The following is a 24,323-nucleotide window of genomic DNA, read 5'->3' as shown; positions in this document are numbered from 1 at the left end:
TGGTACAGATGGAACGAAAATGAGGAGAGGCTGGAGGAAGAAAAAAAGAGAGGGGAAGAAAAATGAAAAAAGGGAATAAGGGGGGGGACTACAAAGGGGATGAAAATGTACTTCAGGAATGTAGCAGGGTTAATAAGTAAGGACAAGAGAGGACAGAAGAGAGGGGAAAAAGGATAAAGGAATCCAAATATAATATACATTACAGAAATTCAGATGTGGAAACAAGATCAAGGCAAGGGAATACCGGAAAGAAGAGGGAGAAAAAAGATGCAGACTATGTAGAAGGAAAGAAGAAGACCTGAGACATGTGATAGAAGAATGTGAAATAACGGGAGCACCAAAGGACATAAAAAAAGTACTAAATGAGATGGGAGAAGGTTTAACAGAACCGAAGGCAATAATCGAGAAGAGAAGGGCAAACGACAGGAAGGATGTACAGCAAGGAGACTAAAGCCCAAAGTTGCAATACTTTTTAGTCATTAGTAGTTCCTAGTTTTAGTGTTTAGAGAATAGGATAACTAAGAGAGTGCAATAGAATAGAGTGAAAAAGAGGGGAGGTAGATGTATAAGAAAAGAATTAGACCTAAGAGATGTAAAACCGAAAGTTCGTCCAAAGCCGAAAAGCACGGACTAAGCAATAATAAATAAATAAATAAATAAATAAATAAACTTGTCCACCACAATCAGATCGCACTGACTTGGATCTAGACCACAATCGCATAATCATATGATCATTTATTTGATCGTGGTCTAGTCCTAGACTGCTTTCAAAGCAATCGATCGTCAGATCCGTGCAACTAGCACAGGCGGACGATAGATATCGCCTACGTGATTCGGATTTAGTACGTAAGAAATCAGCTTTTAAAAAGAATCACTTTCAGGAAATTCATTTCAAGACTTGATAACATTGACTGGTTATAAATTTCAATAGACTTATCGGTTTTAGTCTTTTTTCTGTAAAGATAAGCGAAAGTATTTCAAAAAACGATGAATTTGTTGGACAGTAGGAAATTTTCACTTCCGTAACATAATTTTCAAAGTTTTACAATGTAAGTATAATAAAAAATCAAATATTTATTCCGTATTATTTATTTACTTAATATTCCGATGTAATTTAAAATGTATTGCTTGCCCTTCGTTGAATAAAAACTTAAACAAATAAGATAAATTACTTACATTGTATTCTCCAGGAAAGCAATCCTCTCAATTTCTGCTAAAAGAAGTTGAGTTTGTCCCAATCTCACATCATGTCGTCTCGGATTGTAAAGTAGATGGGTTGTAGCAATCACCAATTGTATTTCAGGATTTTTTTTAACTGCCAGTTTTGCAATAATTCCAACATTATCTCTATTCAACAATTCTATACCAGATTGATAAAGCTCAACTTTTGCATGGTCTATTAAAATAAGCTGATCAGATCGATACAGGAATAGCAATCCATCTTTTTTATCGTTTGTTCGTTTTTTATATAAATAGTTATAACCTAACTCCTGGAGCGGAACCAAAAATTCTTCCAAATGTTCTTCTTGCATTTCTTGAAGACAAATCACCTGAAATCACCAACCACATAATTTAAAAAAATCTCTTTAGATACTCTTCTATAAATGATAACTTTAACAAAAAATAGAACTTTGAAATAGAAATAATTATAGTAAAATTGAAAGGAAATCACAATAAGTTCTTAAGTAACTTTTAATCACAAACACCATCGATATTTTATGTTACAAATCTATTTTCTATTATATTTCAAACTTATTTAATACTATTCACCATCTAATATCGTTTCTCGGTTAAATAAGCATATTAGATAAAAACAGGTTAGTTTATAATTTTTGACGTAAGTATGCCAAAATATATTCCTAGAATACCAACGTATAATGATACCAAAACTCTAATTAGATTGGTAACAATCTCATTGAATTCTATGTATTATGCTTAAGTCAGCAAGCTCTAAAATATAGCAACGAATTTTATGCTACAGATTTCAATAAAGATAGGATGATACGAAAATGAAGTTTTTTCTACAAATCTACAAATACACACATGAAGATATAGAATAGAATATTATACGGGGTGTATCAAAATTATTTGTTATTATACCATTGAGATCTGTTAAAACAATGATCGACAAATCGGCTTTGACCTTGAAATCTTCCACTTAATTTTCGTTTTATCTTATCTTTATTGAAACGTATAACACAAAATTCGTCGTAACATAAATAAGAAGCGGAAGCCGCTAAATAAATAAAAATAAATGTGCATGCATTATTTGAGACTCTACTAATAGGATAACAGTTTAAATATTAGGGAATAAACATGATTTTACACATTTTACTGCATTCATACTCCCCAATCAAAAACTCGAAAGTAACAGTTCGTATGGCAATAAACACTTTGTCGTATGATTTCAGAAAACTTAATTTATCAATTTTATTGTTAGATTGATTAGCTTAAGATTGGTAAAACAGAAATCCGCCTGTTGGTGACCGAGACAAGATCCAACGAAAGCCATTTTACTTGTCAAATAATGTTATATAGTATCATTTATATAGTAGCAAAGCTGATTCTCCGTTTACTTATTATATGCTTAGATAGGATACCTAAACACGATACCTCAAATCTAATTGTCTTGTAACTTATAACTGATTTCTTCGCGGATCACTTCGAGACAGTCTATACAAATTCTAAAAATGACGCTACTTCATGTGATGCTACTTCAATGACGCTACGTCTGTATTAGTATTCTAGGCACAGCTAATTCTCTATTAGCATTAGCGACGTATATAGTGAACGTCTGAACATCAACAAGAGTATAGATGAAGATGAGATCCCTGATTATCAATATTTTATATGAATTATGAGTTCATTTTGTTTAGGACTTATTTCAACTTCTGGCTACTCTCCCAGTCAATGGAAAACAAGCACCAGTATAGAAATGCGGCGAGGATAAGAATACTGACATTACTAATTACAGATCCATATCCCTATTAAATGTCATGGGTAAGATATTCGAGAACATTGCGACAAAAAAAGAACTTGTACTCGTCGTCGACGTTATTTCAAACGATCAGCACAGCTTCGTATCTGGTTGCTTCACATAGAGGGACTGCCGTGTCGAAACGCAATCTGTGTTTTAGTAGTTGTGTTCTGCTTACGCGAGTCCTTGCGTCGTTGCACTTTATACATTTACGTACACATTATATAAAGAAGGGAAGTGTAAAAAAAGACTGCAGCCCGATCCTAAACTTTCGGATCAATGGAAATTTGTAAAAAAAAAAAAGTTGGTGCAGAAATGACCGTGACCTTGAAATTCAAAGTCAAATTTTTTTATTATTTATGCAACAGATGTAAGAAAAGTAGCGTTTATCGATACAAGTTAACAATCCCAATCTATCATTACACATATCGCATATCTTCCTTTCTTTGTTCCTTCTTTTCTTTGCTTTCTTTCCTTTCTATCTCGCTATTTAAACAGTCCCAAACTTGCTCCTCATTTCGGTCCCTAGTTTCCCCTAAAATTACATATAATTCTCCATTTCGAATGATAAAAGCCACGTTCAATTCGATGCATTTCACTTCGGCTGCTTTTGAAACAATGGTAACTCCGATAAGTATTCGGAATCGTAAGTAAACATAATAAAATAGCAAAAATCTTTTCTTTTCGGCAGAATTTATCTTTAATCGTAAAGTATACGGAAAGTATACTCAATTTAACGTTAACATTCAACGGACATAAATTACGAAACCGAACTATGAACGATATTCACTCAGCAAAGAGACACAGCAAAGAAAAGATTGCAATAGTGCTGAATCTGGAGAACAAGGTGGCCCATGAGGAGCAGGAGTGTATTCTATTCACGATAACACAAACGTTTCATTCAAAAATTGGTGTAAAAGTCCCATTCTCGATAAAACCTTCGAAATTATTGCATGTGGTCTTTCGCGAGTCCAAATCTTAACATTTGTTAATTAAGGATGCTACATAATTATAACTTAAGTAGCATCCAATGACAAAAGTTTCGTCGAGTGACAAAGCTATTTAGAGTGCTCGAGTGCAGTGAATTTTATAAAATTGTAAATTTCCTCTCGTATTCGCCGCACTGTTATATGATTGATTCGACGATCTGTTCTTCTGCTCGTTAATAAATATGCATGAGCAAGGAATGATAATTAACCTACTCTTCTTTAGGAATACGGAGCCGGTTTGATCTTCGATATGGATTTAAATGTGGCAATACTAATTCTTCACACTGTATTCTGATATATCTGTAATTTCCAGCTACTTCATCAGTAATATGTTATTTTTCTTATTAAAAAAAGTAAATGTAAATATAATGTACTACAAATGTAAATATAATATAATAAATGTAAATATCGCAACTAATTCGGAACTAGTCAAATCATGAGGACTTAGAGCCTCGTTCAAAAGGTTCTGCAATGTCAACTCAGAAACAGTTCTTCTTTTACACATCTAATAAAATCTCCTTGTAAAGGAGAATAGCTATAACCGATTCTAGAAACTGCGATTTTATGACTCGTCATTGAATTGTTAACAATGATAAAAATTAATTTAAGAAAAATTGACGTAAGTACCTATTGAAGGATTGACGCTATGAGATAGAAAACCCATAGAATGACATCACAAAAGATATATTATAAAAAGTTCAAATGAAGAAATGATAAACATTAGACACGAAGGAACAGATATTGTGCAAGATCATAAAATATCAATATCTATTTCATGCTATTATATGAAATACAAAGCTAAAAATGCTATTGAATGGTTTAAAAAATAATGAGAATGATCACACTTTTGAAACACACAACGACGAAAATGGCATAACACTGATCCAAAAAAAAAAAAAAAAGAAAATAGGTATACCAAAAACAAGAAAATAAAGAAGAATTGGTTTCCAAAAATATAAATGCATTCTATGTATCAAATACGGTACTTCGAAACACAATCTGAATCAAATATGACTAATAACATAATAATGTCCCAAACGCAAAAATACATTAATATTTATAAAATCTTTAAGTGAACTTCATTTATATTATTATTATATCTATATATATATATATATATATATATATATATGTCTATATATTATTATTCATTTCTATTATAGATCAGAGGAAAGTGGGGTAAAACCGGGTGTCTAATACATTTTCATAGTAGAAAAGATCAGAGAACAAAACACGCTTTGAACAGAGGCAGAAATCTTAGAATCAACTAGAAAATTATAGTTTTCTTCTTAAAAGATACGATGCTTATTGTTAGATGAAAGGGAAATATGATTTTGTAGTATCCAGGTGAACCTGCCTGTGTGACGTCCTCATAGATTTTGACGAGGCCTATTTTAATTACTTGTTGTGCCGTACATATAACGAGAAACATAATAAGAACGGGCGGTCGGACCGTGAAAAAATTTATTTTACTTTAGTACTATCTAATACACAAAAAGCAAGCATACGAAATTTCATTGAGTTTGCTGGTATGATTATATGCGGCATATCGTTCTATCGTTTTCGACGGTACATCGAATCAGTAAGAGAGCCGGTGGCATAAATACTCATGTTACCGAATTATCACATTTGCGGTAAAACTTTAATGATAGACGAACAATGATAGAATTTAAACCTAATGTGCCTAACTGCTATTTCCCGAATCGGGAATAAACAGATAACTTCTGGTTGGTTGGTTTTGAAGCTGTTTACTTACGTCATCGTGCATATAAATTTTGTTGATGCTATAAGATACAGGACAATTAGCTTTAATAGAAAAATTTATTGTGCCTCTTCAAATTCTATCACCACTCCCTAGTCGACCATTCAGAAAAAGATTACTCGAAGTTCTTTAAGTGTCTACGGTTACGAACATAATATAAGACTGTGGGCACAGATAACAGACATAAACTTCTCTTACCCGTTGCACCTTGTGATCCATGACTTTATGTGAACGGTATTTTATTTTTTTCCAGAATAATATTTCAAGATCATTGGGGTCCACCCACCCATTTTTAATATTTTTTATTTTTGTTTTTTTTTTTTTTGTTATATGCATGTCACAACAAAGTATTATAATTATAATAGTTCTCGTCAAAATCCGTGTGATTGACCGGTATACCAGTACTCAGTTTTATCCTATGGGTATAGATAAAACCGGGTAGGTACCTATGTAAAATTACAGTGTTTCGCTTAAATCGAACGTTTCAATTATTTCTTGCTACTATCAGCCCCTTAAGCAGCAGAAGAAATTTTGTAGGTCATTCGCACGGGAACTGTAAGTGTGTGGGAAGTATGTATTATTTTAGATTATAGAATCGATTCATCAAGCAAACAATTAACTCGAGCAAATACCAGTCGTATATATCCTCTCCTAGCTTAAGGGATTAACAATAACAAAAAAAAAAACTAATAAGAATTTTAATGGTTCCAAGGCGTCTATCTAGTGGTGACAAAAAATGCTCTGTGAAGATTATCTTCGAGGTTTCCTCAAGGTCATCAAATTTTGTTTTATATACTAACATCCATTGTATATAATGCAATGTTATACTTGAGATAAAGGCGAGTTCAACGATCCAAATGCCATGACCTTGAAGTGACCTTGAATACGAAAAACAGAATTTCAATTGGAAGAATGTAAATCACCTTATTTTGTTAGATGTTTAAAGTGGTAGCCGTCCACATCGATAGATTTTCTCATATGGTCGGGGAACCAGCTCGGATCTATCACCACGAATTGAGTGCATATGACAGCTCTTCTCTTAGAAAAACAATGGTACCCGGTTTTACCCTGCTACCCCCTACTTCAAGACAAAATAACAGGCCACTCAACAATTTTTAGTGTATTTTAAAGTTAATACAATGTAATAAAATTTTAAAGATTATATAATATATATAAATTATATCTGCCCTTATTATTAGTAACATGATAAAGGACTGAGAGCTGTTTACATATTTTCATGGCAATCTAACCTACATATTTATGTGAAAAATGGATGCGATAAAATGATAGGACATGTAAGATAATTTGCGTAAGACAACTACACTCCTCGTCAAAAAGATAACCCAGGTGTGCTATCTTTAATTTCTCGGTGACGCGTGTAAAGTTTTTCGTCTGTAACGTATAATATCAAAACACTGTGAGCTCAGAATATGCGGTTCGTTGAAAATAATTAAAAATATTATGAGGTCTAGTGTGTAATAAAAAAGAAATTGTTTCATTTTAAGAACGAAACGATAACACATGTACAATAAGAAAATAATAATCAACATAAATTTTAACTAACAATAATTACTCATCAAACGTATATACTTATTTAATAATGGGTACATCCCCCTTTATTTTCTATTACTTCTATTATACGATTTGGTATCGATTTATATAGTTTCTGGATATAATTTTGACTTAACGTATCCCATTCGCGTACAATTGCATTTGAGGTGTAATAGTAGTCGTGTCGATCGTTGTGTGGTGATAGTACCGGTGTTAGTGTAGAGGCAGAGATAGATTCTACTGTTGGTATAGATATCGCTGCTGGGGTACTGTTGCTTTTCTTCTAATTTAGATGTCGTGGAAGAAAAATCGAACGCTAAGGCGCTAAACACTGCGCTGCCGTCGTCCGACACTAGTTGCTGTCGAATGCCGCCACACATTTTTTAATTCTTGTACGTGTTGATACTGCTTTCCATTCGCGTATACGCCGTGAACAAGTTCTGCCCAGCAATTTTCAATAATATTAAAGACCAGGGAGCGTGCAGACCACGGCAAAATAGATATATTATTTTCATTAAAATATGATTGGATCAATCTTGATGTGTGTACAGATGCATTATCTTGTTGAAAGATATAATCAGGTCCAGAGATGCGTTCTGCATGATTATTTATTTGTTCTTTGATTAAATTTATGTATCGGATCTTTATTATATATGTACCCTTCTCCATTTCTTTTTCCAATGCATTTTTTCTTTTGCAAAGCGTAAACGTTCTACTTTGTGTTTCATTGTTAACGAAGATTTCTCTTTCAATTTTAGCCTCTTACATCTTAATATCTTTGCAGGATAGTAGAACTCGACGAACACTTGAAACACTGGCACTAATAGTAGATTTATCCATTATTTGCTTCGTTGTTAACTGCGAGTTGGAAGCTACACGTAAAATTATTCGCTTATCACGATCGGATAACGATGACGGCCGACCAGTACTTTTCTTTTCGCCATAATCTTCAACATTTTTTAAAAAATTGTATATTACTTTACGATTTCTTCTTATTACTTTTGATATTTTTGCTACTGATAACCGTTACTGTTTTAATTCAAGAATTTGCTTTTTTCAGACTCGTTTAGTTTTTTTCCGCGTCCCATACTTGCAAATTTATATAACATTGTACTGTAATCTTTACTCGTTGATAGATCATCAACTACTGAGCAATTTCTAAACATATTAACAGAGTGTGTTATCATTTCGTTCTTAAAATAAAACAATGTTTTTTGTTACACACTAAACCTCATAATATTTTCAATTATTTTCAACGAACCACATATTCTGAGCTCGTAATGTTTTGATATTATACATTACAGACGAAAAACTTGACACGCATCATTAAGAAATTAAGGATAGCACACCTGGATTATTTTTTTGACGAGGAGTGTAATCATTTTTATAAAAAAGTTATCTTTTACTTTACTCTTTGCTAATAATATCAATAATTTCTGGAGTATACAGTTTATACTTGAATAATAATTTATATGAAGATTTATAGATTATTTTAATGTAAATTTCGATTCTTGCTTAATTATTGTGATTTCGTATCGTTTATGCAATTAATGATATGATCTAAATAAATTATGTATACAGAAAATGTTATAAAAAGGGTCCAGTACTTAATGGGCCTATAGTATTCGCCAAAAGGAGTAAAAAATGCCTAATCTACATAGGTCCTAAAAGCTATCCTTTAGATGTAAAATCAACTTTTATTATGTATTAATGTTCGATATCGGGAGTTTTTTCACAACACATTTAATGTAACTATAACCGATGAAATCAAATGGCGTTGTTGCAAATTCAATCAAGCATGAAAAAACGCGTTCCATATGAAAACACACATAGTAACATAGAACGATGTTGGCGCTAGTACGAAGGACACGGGATGGCTTCAAGTTCGTCAAATAATTTATGAGCACACTATTTCTCTTTCGACACGGAAGAATTAGAAACATTAATTCAACATTCTAAATACAAAATTATTACTGTCAACAAAAATTACTGTATAAATTGAAACATAGTGTAAATGGCACAGTCTTCACTATTGTTAACAACATCCGATTACTATTTTAATGGAGAAATATGCATCCTTCGGAACTAACATACAAAACACATGTTCTGATTTTTTCATGTTTAATTTCCAACGACTATACATTTGTAGAGAAAAAAAATAAACGACAGATCAGATTGGTGCAGCAGCGAACCCGGACCCCTTCCGCTTGCCAGACGCATGCTTTCGAAGTTAACCTACCCAGGCCGTCAACGAACATTTTCTCTCAAACTCCTAACTCTCAAATGGCTACACATTTAAAGCGTTACAAAGAGATATCCAACGCTAATAACTAATAAAAATTAATTTCACATCGGAATGATCGTTTTTAGGACTTATATTGATTACACATTTTTTACTCTTCTCTGTGAGTATGTAATCTAAGGCCCCAAATTATTGAACCCTTCCTTTTAACATCTTGTACATATATTTCGTGACGACACGTCCCAAATTCCTATTATGTTAAAATTAGGACACTCAAATATACATCCTATTATGCATTATACATTATATTATTATTAAAGAATTTTTAATAACCGTCGCTATATCGCTATATGGTATCATATGATATTATTTCTTCATGTATAGGTTGCCCTTTTCTCCTAAAAAATCTTATATTGGTAATATCATACTAATTAATGCCTTAATTATCGCATCTTGTACTTGTGTGCCATCTTATTTTTATAACTCTCTCGCTCGAAGCATTTCCTTTTTCATTTATAAAAATGAACAAACATGTCCATAAACAAAGTTTTCGCATTGCCAATTCTATTATAACATCAACAATTTTCCTCTAAATTGTTTTCGTTGCATATTCTGCATATGAATGTCTACTCCTACTTTCTCTGCAATTTATCTTCATGATTTGAATTATGTTCCTCACACTCACATTTTTCTTTTTAAATTTAAAGTGGTTTTGTTTTAGTATCTTTGAACTCTTTTCCACGAGAATTTGATAATTAATATTATAACTAATTATTATTACCATTATTAATATCACTTTACAAAAACTGCTTCAATACAATTAAATACGTATTTATTGAGATCTTACTTATTATCCCATCATTTTGTCAGACCTGTTTTTTATATAAACAAATCAAATACCTATAAAATTCCTAACTTCTAAAAAACTTAAGCAGCAATCGAAGCTTTTCTATGTTACCATGAAGAAACAGTGTATATGCCTCTGGATCTATAAAAAATCTTCTTACATTGCATTAACTTAAAGAAACACAAAAATTCCTGAGGTGTCCTATCGTTTATTGTATAGGGTGTATCTATATTTTTTGTCCTAGTTATAAGAAAAAGGGAGTATATCTCTGTATAAAGAAAGCCATAAATCATGTTACGATAACAGATACGTATAAAATTTAGAAGCACCTCATTAAGTACCTATTGAATCAATTTATTTAATCGCTACTTACGCGATTCTTGTTTGGTAGAGTTCATAATCCCTTTTCTCCGACGGAGAAATATATTAAGGAGTCAGATTTTTAGCCCTCTAGCACAGATGAGGTTCAGGATAAGCCTAGTTCTTACGGAGATAGTATATAGTATACCGGCTACAAATTAGAGTACTTTGATATAGTGCACAATTTATATCCACTAAAAAAAGCAACAGTCTAACAATTTTCTAACGTCGGCAGCCGTAGTAATTAAAACACATTTGAGGACAATTTCACGTGACCACATTTTGATATTATGTTACAATTTTTTGTTGCTGATACTGTACAATTCAGCAAGTTTATCTATACTTCTAATAGTGCAATGTATACGAACACGCGATTGTTGTACTCGTATTACAAGTTTAAACCAATCGGGCTGCACGATACTACCGATGCCAAATCATAACTACACTGGAATTTAAATCATGTATGTGTTATTAAACCAAGTTTAGACGCACAATTAGTGACTATCCTATTGTTTTTTGCAAATTACAGAACGTTTCTTATCACAACTACTTTCTTACTCTAAGTGCTTTATGTTGTTTCTAATTGTTCAAAAATTGAAATTACATTAATTTCATTAATTTTCATTTGAGTAATTTTTCGAGAACTTTCGCCGCACCTACGCAGAAATAAAGTTTCATTTCACACGGATGCGGAGACAAATTACATACATCGAGATTAATTGCTATCTACTATCTACTATCGAATACATATAAACTGGCGATTTCTATAATGAAAAAATTTGAATAGGAAAAGCTTTCCAGTACATGTATTGAATATATTAGATACACTTCATAAGATCTAAACTTCTTCCGCGCCTAATTGATTTAGAAATTGGAGTAACTGCAACAAAATAAATGATTTCACCAAGTTCAATAAGTTTAAAATATGTTGTCATGGTCAACATCCCGAACAACTTCGCCTTCTAAATGTTACTTGTCACTCGACTTTAATTTCCGAGATATTTGTAGAAATATATTTGATGTTGTATGTTGTATTTTGCTGTCTACAACATGTATGTTATTAGTCTGTGGTATTCCACAGTATAAACCATATTGCTTAATATCAAATTAAGCAATTCATTTCTATTTGTCTTATTATTCATTACTTTACTTTATTTTACAGCGTGGGCAGCCGAATAATTATCTAACTCAAACTTAACCCATTGACTTTTCTTTTTCTGAAAATGATCGAAAATGGTTATCAAAAATGAGTTAGATTGAGTTGTATAAAAGTACAGACGCCGTGAGCCGTGAGACGTCCATTTATGCCAGAATGAAGTGCAATCATAAGTAACGTAAATTGAACTAAAGCTTTTTTCGAATATTCCAGAAACCAAAACCGAAAGACGGGAAGAACATGTATAAGCAAAAATTGTTCAAAATGACCTTTAACCTTGACAACATATTTCAATGTCATTGAAATCCGTGAAGTCGTCTACTTTATAAATAACTACTGCAATTAATATCAGAATGAATGATATTTAATGATTTAAATATCATTTTATGCATGAATTCACATACAACGCTGCAGCTCATGTGGAATTGATTGTGGGGTTACAGATAGTCAATCACACCTCTCATAAAGTTTACTCGATCGAAACTGGAACCTTCTACCTGAGTTATCACAAATTTATATCTTATAGAATAAATATCAGAATGCGATGAACCTAGCGGTGTGACATCCTCATTGATTTTGATGAAACTTTTTTTAATTATCTTGTTCTGACGCGTATATAACGAACGAAATAATAAAAATGATCAGTCGAATCTCAATGACCTCTAAAAAAAATAAAATGCCGTTCATACCACCTTTTTTTAAACTTCTTCTATTCTCTGATAGTATTCGATAAATAGAGACGAAATATAACGGTTGACCAAAGGACATAGGAAAAGTACTAAATGAGACGGGAGAAGGTTTAGCAGAACTGAAAGCAATAATAGAGAAGAGAAGAGCAAACGACAGGAAGGATGCACAACAAGGAGACTAAAGCCCAAAGTTGCAATAATTTTTAGTCATTAGTGGTTCCTAGTTTTAGTTTTTAGAGAATAGAATAACTGAAAGAATAGAATAATTCTAGTGCAATAGAATAGAGTGGAAAGAGGGGAGGAAGATATGTAAGAAAAGAATTAGACATAAGTGATGTAAAACTGAAAGTTCGTCCAAAGCCGAAAGGCACGAACTAAGAAATAATAAATAAAATATAACGGTTTAGACTTTAGGAATCCATTGGTTTAAAAGTTATCGTCAATAGATGAATCGATTTGGCAAATATCATTTCGGACAAGAGTTACCGGTGGTCGCAAAGTCGAAAAAATGTGTAGCACAACAAATACTACAACGATAACGTTCATAGCGCCAATAAAGCCTAATGCTTTAAAGATCTATCTCTACTACATAAAACAGAGTAAGCCATACTATAAACTAGGATAGTATACTATTTTTTTTTCAGGGTCGTTGAAGTCCGATTGCCCGTTTTTATCATTTCTATTATTATATACACGTCACAACAAAATAATTAAAAAAAAAGTCATTATACCGGATATATGATGATGACAAGTCCATGACAAATTGACCCATGCTATATATAAAATAAATTTAAAATACTACAATGATATTTTTTATATTTTCAATAATGTTTTATTTAAAAAACTACAAAATAAAAGTTTATTTTCAATTTGCAAACTAAATAATAGAAGTAACTTTTTGCACACTAAGAAGTAATTAATTAATAAAAAGTTTCAACTTTCCTGAATAGAGGAAAAAAAATTATATCATTTAATAGTTTCTGGTATCTCATTGCAAACGTTTGTAACTACCCTATTTAAAATTTCGTAGTTACAGTTACTTCCAATTTTAACTGCTATTGATTCTATTATTTGATTTGATTCTATATTGATTCTATATTGGACTGCCAAAATTGGAAGTGATATCAAAATCGATGTGGGCCTTCAGTGCTTGATAGCAGGATTACTATGATAGCGAGATGAATACCCTGTACCTCATCTGTGCTTCTAATATTATATAGAAATATATACACAAAATTACTTTAAAAAACTAACGTTAGCTTGTGCTCCTAAAATCTCTTGCAAGAGAAGCTGCCTCCTAATCTTCCAAGACAGTGCCTGTTTGTCATGAGCCTTGTACAAAAATGGATATGCTTCCAATAGATATTGTGCCAAAATATTGAAGGATAATACTCTCAGAATAAAAGATTCTTCAGAATTAGAGGTCAGCTTCTCTGGAAAAATTTATATAATGAATATCAAACATTTCTTTCTGTGATATTAATACTACTTCTTACCTTTCTTAAAACGTATCCATTGTCTCATTGCTTTATACTTCTGTTTATCAGACATGTACTTATCCATTAAAAACATTGGAGTTTCAACACATGCATTTGTCCCAAGAACTGTTTGCATGTTACTTTCACATGTTAAATTTTCTGGTAAAAAATTTAATGGAATTTCATAATTATTACTAGAAGCGTAATATGTTTCCAAGAATGGTTCCATTGATGCCTGATTTAATTTCTGTTGTGCAGCTGAATTTGCCATTGTTCCCACCAAATTGTAGCAAGATAGTCTCTCAGATGTTAATATGTTTTTACAAAAATTTCTCAAAAATACTTGCTTCGCAGCTAGTCCGGACATATGAAAGGGTAAAAATGGAACAATATCATAGTAATGATGCTGAAAAAACAACAAAGCTATGTTTTAATTACTAACCTTCAAAATTCTTATATAATTACTTTTATGTTATTAAAATTTGAATATATTCACAATGAATTTTCATTTTTTATTAATACTCCATGATCTTTTTCTTTTATTAATTAACTGATTATTTTCTTACTAATAATCAATTTAAAATAATTTATGAATATTTTACCAATAAAGTAATTAAGATCCTATAGTATTGCAATAATTGATAATGATTAGACTATGTGGATGTTTATACATTTATGAAAAATTTAAATATACAAAAATCTATAGAATACATAAAATATTCAACAATATAAAAGGAATTCAGAATAAAGTATTTCTTCTAATATTAAAAGCATCAAAAGTACTTCTATTCATGTTCCATTTTTATGTGTTCGTAAAAACACGTTTTTACATGAATATCCGCAGTCTAATAACTAAATAACAAGAAATTATAAATAAGTAAAAAAATATGTTTACTAATTTAATATATACTTCTTTATATTATCAAAAAGTTACTTTTTCCAATAATATTATAATAATACAATATAAATTACTTAATAATAATATAATAATAATAAATTTCTAATATTTACATTATAATGTTTTCTAGTATTATACATATATGTATTCTATTAAAATAAATCTATATATATATTATATTATATAATGTAAAAGTTGGTGATTCACTCATCAATGCTCATTCCAAACCGCTGTACTTAGAAGAGCAAAATTTGGACAGTATACTTATTTTATTATATAGGCGTAGGATGAAAAAGAATTTTCAGAAATACAGATCCTAAAGAGATTAAAAAGTGGTACATTTTTTTAAAGGATACTCATTTCCTATGAGTTGCTGAAGTTGAGGAAATGGAAGTCAGCATAAGAGCTCCTCATTAAAAATAAACAAATATTTGTTCGAATGCTTTCTGAAATTTATCTTATAAAGGGTGGTCAAGTAGAAAGTGATAAATATATTGTATATATAAGTCAATTTTGAAATTGAAGAATGTATTAAATATATGATATTAATTATCAAAATAAAACAATTATTAAAACTATTAAAATATATAGATAATTTAACTTTTCTTTATATTAGAAAACATTTTTAAATCATGTAAATTAACCTAAATGTTTAAATATACAGCATGGACTAAATAGCATGTTACAAGATATATTTTTAAAATATCATTGGAAATATTGATTCTATTATTTTTTTAATTAAATAAAACATATGGTTTAATTATATGGTATGCACCAATTTTTGAGATGACTACTACATAATGTAAAGGTTAAGGGTAGAACCAGATATTAATAAATAAAAAAAGTTTGTGTGAACATATAGATAGCAAGACATTTCCATGCATGTATTGAAATACAAAAAAATCATTTTCAGCATCGTCTATAAAGATAATCAAATTATACTATATTGTATAAACAGATCCAAATAGGACATATGTTGATATAAACATTTTTATTGCTTTTAAGCGCTAAATCCTTCCCTTAAATATTGCCTACTTATTATAAAACAGCCTTTATAAATTCCAAGTAATATGTTGTGTACAAAAAAGAAATTTCTGTTTGAGAAAGTGCATAAAGAAAAATTTTAATTAATTGAATTGGTAAATTTTCAAAGCTATCTTTTACTGTTTTCTTAAATCTTTCCATAAGACTATATCTTAATTACTTCACTGATTTTATCTTACAAGGAAATGGCAAGAACTGTGAAATGTTAAATCAGTTGGATGTGTATACATTCAATACTTTAAGTTATTCTTAAAACAGCTCCAAAAGGATTTGAGTACATGGCCCACCGTTTTCAGGAAATTAATAAATTCTTTTTATATCTTACTTTATAAAGTCCTTTTAATACTAATATTATGTTATTTTAATTTTAAATTTTTACAGTTTATTTTGATAAATTTTTAATTATTTTTAATTATTTCTTTCTTTTTATTTTTTATATTAGTCCTGCATATTCTTACACATGTCCTGGGAGACAAAGGGCCACACATTCAAATTCTTTTGGAGCTATTTTACCATCGACCTAAAGCATCGAATGAACATAAAATGTGAATACAAAACTTATACAAGACTTTGCAGTTCTTGCCATCTTCTTGTTAGATATTATACAAAACACTTAATATATATCAATTAATTAGAAAAATTAATTCATACATTAACTTAAAATTGAATTTATACAATTTCAAAATTCAGTAAAAAATTAATAAAAATGTTTAAAATCTGTATACGTTTATATATAATATTACACAATAATAATAATGCTCTTTATAAATTACAATAACTAATTATTTAGAAATATTTCATTGTATAAGTATATACAACATAAAATTGCACAGATTATTTATATAACTGTACTATTTTCATATTTTTAATACATATACTATTTTTACATTAATATTGACCAATACTAGACAATTTTAAATTTTATCATATATTCAGGATGTTATATGAACATAATATTCCAATCAATCCTTATAATATATGTATAACATTATCATGATGCAATAAACATCTTATGTAATAATTTGCATCTATTATTAAATACATAGTAAACTTTTTACATTAAATAAAAGCTGCAAAATATGGCTTCAAAATCAAATTTCAAATTTAATAATAAATCTTTAAAATACTTAAAATATTCTATAATTTATTAAATATTTTTTGAAAAAAATGTATTAAAGTTAGAACTACTCTTTGTTGAATGCTTATTATATTGAGTAATATTCTAAACATTATGTTACTTAAACTAGATTCTCTTTTAAGAATAAAGGTTTTATGAAAGTAATATATAGATTTAGAACATACATAATTTTTTTAGTAAGTACCTTCTTGAATAACTTTTAAGTTTATTTGTATATTTGTCTGCAATAATAAAATCACGTTGTTTTCATATTTAAATGGATTTAATTTTTTGATTTAGTTAGGCATTTTTACAATGAGAAGATATCTATGTTCCATTTATATTATTCAAATTTTCAAAAATGATTTGGAACACTTAATGATATAATTTAAGAATCCTAATATATTAAAAATTGTATTTTCTTTTTTCTTAAGAAAATATTTGTTTGAATTTTTTATCTGTTTAAATTACTTATAGTTATTCAATAAAATAAAAAAAGGCTTCTTAATATGAATTATGGGTTACTTAATTTTTATAGTATTTATGACATACAAATTAGAAATTATTTGGAAAGTTCTAACAATTAAGATGATTATTTAAAAATGTTATGCAGAATGTTATATTTGTATCACTATTTTAATATTTTAATAAAGTATTTTTGTCGAAATTCAATTTGAAGTATAAATATTGTAAATAGTACATATGTAACATAACAAAATTATAACAAATAGGAAGGACAAATTTGCAAAATCATGTAAGCTAAAACCATAAGGATATATGTAACATTATGATTTTACACTAAATGAAAAATTTAGGATACGATATTAGCACTAGAAATTTTTATTTATATAATTTTTATAAATGAATTCATTATGAATATATGTAACTCAATAAGAAATAATATTAACCTTATTGTATAATATGAGATGATACATAGGAAAAGAAAAAGTAAAAAACGAATAATGTTATCATACCTCAGATTTGTAACGAAAAAGTCTGAAGAAGACGTCAAGTCTTTTAACGTAAATTTTCCGTGGTAACTTGCTAGCTGTATTCATTTATTTATTAAGTAGTGGGGATATTAATACATAACTATACGCAGGTGCATAGGTTAGGTTATGTCATCTGTTGTCAGAAAACGTAAGCATATTTTCCCCACCCGTGCAAACATACATATGTAAGTAGATACTGTCGCGTCGTCATAATGTACAATAGACAATTGATACAATAGTCAATTTCAAAATTCTGTAATTATTTGGATGTATTCAATACTTATATCTCGACAAACTATATATCAAATAACTAAATAACAATATAATTAAAATTATATCTTAATAAAGAGAAAAGTTCATACGTGATTATATATTAATTATACTTTAACAAAAACTTTTGATAGACACATACCGTTATTTTTTACTCTAAAAGTTGTATAATTCATTTGACCATTTTAACTCATTAATAATCTTTATCGAAATTTAAAATTGCTGTAAAAATGTATACACATTTATTTAATTGATCTGTATTATTAGACGAAATTATATCAAAGAGGAAATGAGAGCGCTGACGCTTATGGTTCCGGTTGTTCCCGAACTAGTGCTACCAACAGCGGCCAAATGTCGAATGTTTTTACGCTAGCACATACAAGAACCTATAAAGTTAGAAATGTTCTATTTTGTTACAAGAGCTTCATTATACGGTACCACAGAAAAGTTCATGCCGAAATAGACAAATATGAAAATAACAGAATTGCGTATAATTAAATTTAGTTGCGTCTGAAAGAGGAATTAATTGTTTATTATAGTCTTTTAGAGAAGAAAAGAATATCTTTCCTTTTGAATGTTAATGGATCAGTGGAATGATATTTAAGTTTAACATTAAATTTACTTTCTTCATGATAATGTTTTTGTTATAATAAAACCTAAATTTCATTTTAATAGTAATTTCAGTAGTTGATAAGCTGCGAATAATATTTCTGACGTAATGTATCTATTTTGTATATGTATTCGTTTATAAAAATGATAAATGGTGATAATGGTAAAATATACAATTATTTAGAAATTTGCCTTTATCACAGATTTTCATGGATTTTGAGGCCTACTGTCGAGACCATTATTCTAAACACATTTGTGGTATTCACGTAATTGTTGCTCAACCCTAGTTCCTATCCAAAATATTTGCAAAAAACTGTCATTACTAGCTCATTGGATCTGGCCTATATATGTGCATCTGTGACAGAGGCACAAATCACAAGTGTAACCATAGCCGACTCGTTGGCCGCTTTGTTCATCGTTTAGCGATCTGTTTATGTTTATATTTATCGGCCATCATTTCCTTTATCTTTCTATCACATTTTACGAATCTAAATAAACAGCTTCTGCGAATACTTCGTTCAAAATAGCATATGCAAAACTACAGCTTGTTTTCAAAAATTTTACTTCAGTATAGATCTTTGTTATTATCTTTTATTAAATTTGTAATTATTTTTATAAGTAATTTGTGATTACTTTATGCGGGCGTTATCGGTCATCTCATAGTTATTCAAATTCGATACATTGATGATATTAACTTTACCACTATGGGGGATAGTGTCACGACCAGCACCCTTCAAATCCGATGGTCTGATGATGGAGATAAAGATGTGGCGGCACTTGGCGACAATGTATTAGGTCATCCCATAAGTTCATGCCGACTTTTGTGTATACATTTCACGTGTCGATTTATAAACAGACGGTGATAAGGGACCAATGCATTTGAAAAATGGGAAGAAGTTGTACAACGAGAGGGGGATTACATTTTTTCATGAAACTGAAAGGTATGTAAACAATCTTAACATATATAACCGCTCGAAAAACGAAACGAACTTATGGGATGACCTAATATATCGCTAAAGTGCCTAATGAGTTGTAACATCAAACCAAATCTCAATCCACAACAGAGACCAGGCCACACACCGAGGGCAGGATGGCATCCAGATGTATACGCATCCTTACTGCGTACCCTCGATAGTCTTAAGGACTTACCAATAAATCTTGTCATTTTCATAATTAAGGTCCTTCAGACCAAAAACAAGCATCTTCTATTTCCAATGTTCTTTACATTTTGTTTACTACGGAAGATACGGAAAGTTAGTTTTCTCACGTTCGATATTTTCCGTTAGCAACTTTCTCTCAAGGGCGGCTAAGACCCTTCCTGGTACATCAGGGTTCTTGTGCTCCAATCAAAAGCAATGTCTATCGCTCTCGCTTCCCTAAACAAAATTGTCCTTAACGAATCAGCTCATCTCGTGGCCTCAGACACACCCACCCCTAGCTTTCCTCCGCCACAATATCGTCAGTAAAAATTGATAGTTGCGTTACGACTCAACTATTTTATTTTATCATCCAACCCTCAACTTTACGTGACATTTTGACGATCCTGCCAGGATAGTGAAAAGTGCTCGTTGAAAAAAAATAAGAAATCCAACCTACGGGAAAAGGATCAACTTGGACCACGGTCATCTCTAACGACAAATCCACTATCAACGAATCCGGAAGAAACCTGCAAAGCATAAAGCATCTACGGAAGCTAACAACTCAAGGTAAACGCTGGATTCATTTCTTACTTATAGAGATAGGCGACCTAACTTTGAATAAGACTTAGAGGAAGAGTTGGAAATATTCAGAATGATGTCGAAAGATAGAGCATTTACCGGCAGAGACGATGACAAACTGTCACAAATTATCAAAATGATAAACAAACTACGAAAAGAAAACGCGCAAACGCAAATATGCATAGACACTATGACCAAACAAGCAAGCGAAGAGGGTCAACTCCTCGATAAAGGAATCGAAGTGCTAAGAAAAACAATTGCCGAAATGAAGTTAGGAATTGGAAGTCAGGAAACTATTAAAAAAGCGACTAGTGGGAGTTGTCAGCTTAGTTCTTAATAGTTTGAGTTTAGTTAGTCTTAGTTCTTAATAGTTTGAACAAAAGCTTGGAGAAAAAAAGACGTTACTGTAGAAAATGAAGAGATGGTTTTGAAAGAATTTTCAAAAGAATTGCAGTCTAATGTAGAAAATTCTTATGAAAAGGAAGTATCAATTGACACCGATTCATAGGATTATATTTTCATTAAAACAGAGTTAATGTTTGATGCCAATAGCTTGACAGAACACCAAAAAGGGCCTTTGAAACGAAGGAAAGAAGATATTGCAACATTGTATAACGATTTGTCACAATCTTCGTCACAAGATACCCAAAATTTACAAGAATGGTTTGATAAAAAAAGTAAAAGTTTAGGAGAAGCAGAGAAAGATCATAACAAGAAGGATAATATTTCAATAGGAAATATTTTGGACAATGATGCAAATAAAGAAAACAAAATTGAAATGAAGGAATTAGAAGCAGTTAGTAAATCAACTGCTGAAAATGATACAAAATCAATAGACAACGTTGAACGAAATATATCATTAAAATCCGTACAAAAAGCAAAAGATAATGCTTACAGTAATGAGTGAAAATTTGTGTAAAATACAGTAATGTAATGAAAATTTGCTTATAGAAAAAGACCAAATGATGACAACGAAAAATGCTTGTGACAGTGCAGAACCAAAAACTTCAGTAGATCTTATGTCGAGAGATTTAGATGCTAATACACAAGAGAAGTCTTTAGAAAATAAAGATGATAAAAGTCTATCTCCATCTATGTTAGATAGTAGTAAACGGCGCAATCTTTATAATGTTGCTGTAAAGCCTGCTACTTCGCTAAAATTTGAAGAAATTGTTTACAATCAACCAAGACAGTCAAACACAAATAAAATTTTGCGAAGCGCTTTAAAGACGAAATTAATCGAAGACAAGTCTCAAATAATTAATAAACAAAAAGCATCGGAAAATGTAGAAAATAAATTGACCAAAGAAAACAAAGGAGGTATTAAACAAAAATCAATTTCAGATAGTGAAAGCGAAACAACTGATGCGCGTCAACAAAAGAAAGTTCTTTTAACGGACATGCTGAGCTACTGATAACGATAGGTGTAAATCTATAGAAAATGACAATGCAGTAACGAGTGTAATAGCAATTGATGAAGCGAATTTAAGCCAACGTAGTAGGAATAAAATATCTCGTTTACGTATAAATATGGTATTTGATAGTCCCTTATCACGTAGTCGGCGATCGAAGAGTTGTGATGATAAAAAACAACCAGAAGAAAACAAAGGTGCTAATATTGCAAAGAGAGAAGCGAAACATAGAGGTAGACCTAGGAGATCGGATAAAGTTTTTTTTTTTTTTATTTATTGAAATTCACAATTTGTCCAATTTGGACATTTGGTAGAATTTTTTAACAGTTATATTAGCATGTTGGTGGCTACCCCCAGCGGGGTACCATCCTCGTGTTTGCTAGGTTATGTCCTTTATGAGGTCTGCTGGGTGCTTCCTTTTTAGTCTTCTGCCCATGTTTATGGTTTTATACGTTTCCGCAGCTAGCCGGTTTGGGTGTGTTGCTATTCTTGATTTGTATTTTTCTGAGTATCTGCTAATTTCTTCCTTGACCGTTGGGATTCCCAGATCCCTCCGTATATCTTCGTTTCTGACGTACCAAGGTCCGTTTACTATCGTGCTAAGTATTTTAGCTTGCATTGTTTCTATTTTATTTAAATGGCTCATTGCTGCCGTCCCCCATAGTGGTATTCCGTACGTCCAGATTGGTTTTATGATCGTTTTATATATTTTTAATTTATTTTCTGTGCTTAGTTTGGATTTTCGGCTTGTTAGCCAATGCATTTTTGTCTCCCTGTTGTCTGTATTTTGTCTATTATTGATTTAGTACGCTGTTTCCGTGTGAGTTGTGTATCTAAGTGTAGTCCTGGTATTTGACTTGCTTTGTTTGTGTTATGTGCGTTCAGAAGGATGTTTGGTGGTATCTGTTTTCGTAGCGTGAATGTAATATGGTTGCATTTATTGGGGTTTGCTTTTATTTGTTTTTCTTGTAGCCAATGGGACTGGTTTTATTGGCTTCTTTATTTTTTTTCATGGCTTTCCATAGGGAGTAGTTGGAGTTCTCGTGTGTAGGGAGCGTCCCTATGAACTTTGCGAATTCGTTATTGTTGTGCTCTTTTATTTTGTTTTTTTATTTCCTTTGCAAGTTCGTTTAGGTGTTTTTTGTTTTCTCGAGTTCTATTTTTTTGCCATTTTGCTTTCGCTTTTCTTTTTTCTTTAACTTTTCGAGTATTTCTTGCGGAATTGTTATTGTTTGTCTGCTGGTTGGTTCGGGTGTCTTATTTTGCTGTTAGTGTCTTTGGTTATCTTTTGTGTTATTATTTTTCATTTAATACCTTTTTTTGTTAAGTTTATGGCAGGTTCCGCCTCCTTGCTTTCGGTTTCATTATCGTTGTCTCCTAGTACGGGCTAAGTTGCTCAGCATGTGCTATTAGGCTTAAAAATTACTATGCCCTTTATCGCCTAAACTGCTTTGCATTTATTCGTATAAGATTTATCAAATTTTAGGAATGCTTTGGTCAATTTTTAAATCTTAACAGCTACTACAAAACAAATCACAGTCATTTTATTCTTTACTTACATGTTATTTTTGTTTATAGAAACAGTGCCCAAAATTTCTACCATCTGTTGTCAAACATCTAATATGTTTCCGCTGATAAACAATAAACTAATTTTTTAAAGCGTTCAATATGTAACGTAAATCATGGAAAATAAAACATTCTGATAGTAATAACGACAATAGTACCATTAACTCTTTGCACTCGAGAGATGACTTTCAATCACCACGGCATTCCGTACTGCAACTCCAGTGGCGAGCGAGAGACAATAGTTTAATAGACAATAGTTTATGCTAGATTTCGACATCTCCAATTGATGAGAGTGCAATATTGGTTCGTAAATTGGTTCCTTAGCTATTTGTGTTCTTTGTTAAGAAGTGTAAAGTGTTAGACTTTAAAAATGGAGATAAAATATTTAATCCCATATCCCTCCTAAACTATGGTTCAACTATGGTATTGTAACAACGTCTCCAACGTTAGTTCGGATTCGACGATCATGGCAAAAGTATTATAGTTTAGAAACCCTAAAAAAGTGGTTTTCGGAAATGAAATTAGCTCAAATGAAGATGAACTTGATTTTGAACTGTTGAAAAATGAGATTAATTATATCAAGAATGCATCTTGGTGAATGCTATATAAATTATCATACAAAGAATATAGAAATTAATATTACAAA

The 24,323-nt window shown here is 30.8% G+C and overlaps 1 protein-coding gene and 1 long non-coding RNA gene across 2 annotated transcripts in view; one reads left to right on the top strand and one right to left on the bottom strand.

Moving 5' to 3' along the window:
• LOC100642857 (protein angel) overlaps positions 1 to 18,223 on the bottom strand; it is a 31,758-nt gene extending 13,535 nt beyond the window's left edge. The window contains exons 1-4 of the mRNA XM_012314131.3: positions 18,085 to 18,223; positions 14,070 to 14,457; positions 13,828 to 14,006; positions 1,177 to 1,550 (exon numbers count right to left, since the gene is read on the bottom strand). Of these exons, the coding sequence (XP_012169521.1) occupies positions 1,177 to 1,550; positions 13,828 to 14,006; positions 14,070 to 14,457; positions 18,085 to 18,168 (1,025 nt within the window). The 5' untranslated portion in view covers positions 18,169 to 18,223. The remainder of the gene's footprint in view (positions 1 to 1,176; positions 1,551 to 13,827; positions 14,007 to 14,069; positions 14,458 to 18,084) is intronic.
• LOC125386045 lies at positions 18,184 to 18,851 on the top strand. Its single transcript, XR_007225872.1, has 2 exons — positions 18,184 to 18,287; positions 18,640 to 18,851. It is a non-coding gene; the product is annotated as an uncharacterized LOC125386045 (long non-coding RNA).
• The last annotated feature ends 5,472 nt before the right edge of the window (positions 18,852 to 24,323 follow it).

Source organism: Bombus terrestris, chromosome 11 (genome assembly GCF_910591885.1).
Source record: "Bombus terrestris chromosome 11, iyBomTerr1.2, whole genome shotgun sequence".
In the NCBI taxonomy this organism is placed as follows: Eukaryota; Metazoa; Arthropoda; class Insecta; order Hymenoptera; family Apidae; genus Bombus; species Bombus terrestris.
This window is presented reverse-complemented; position numbering and strand designations above follow the sequence as displayed.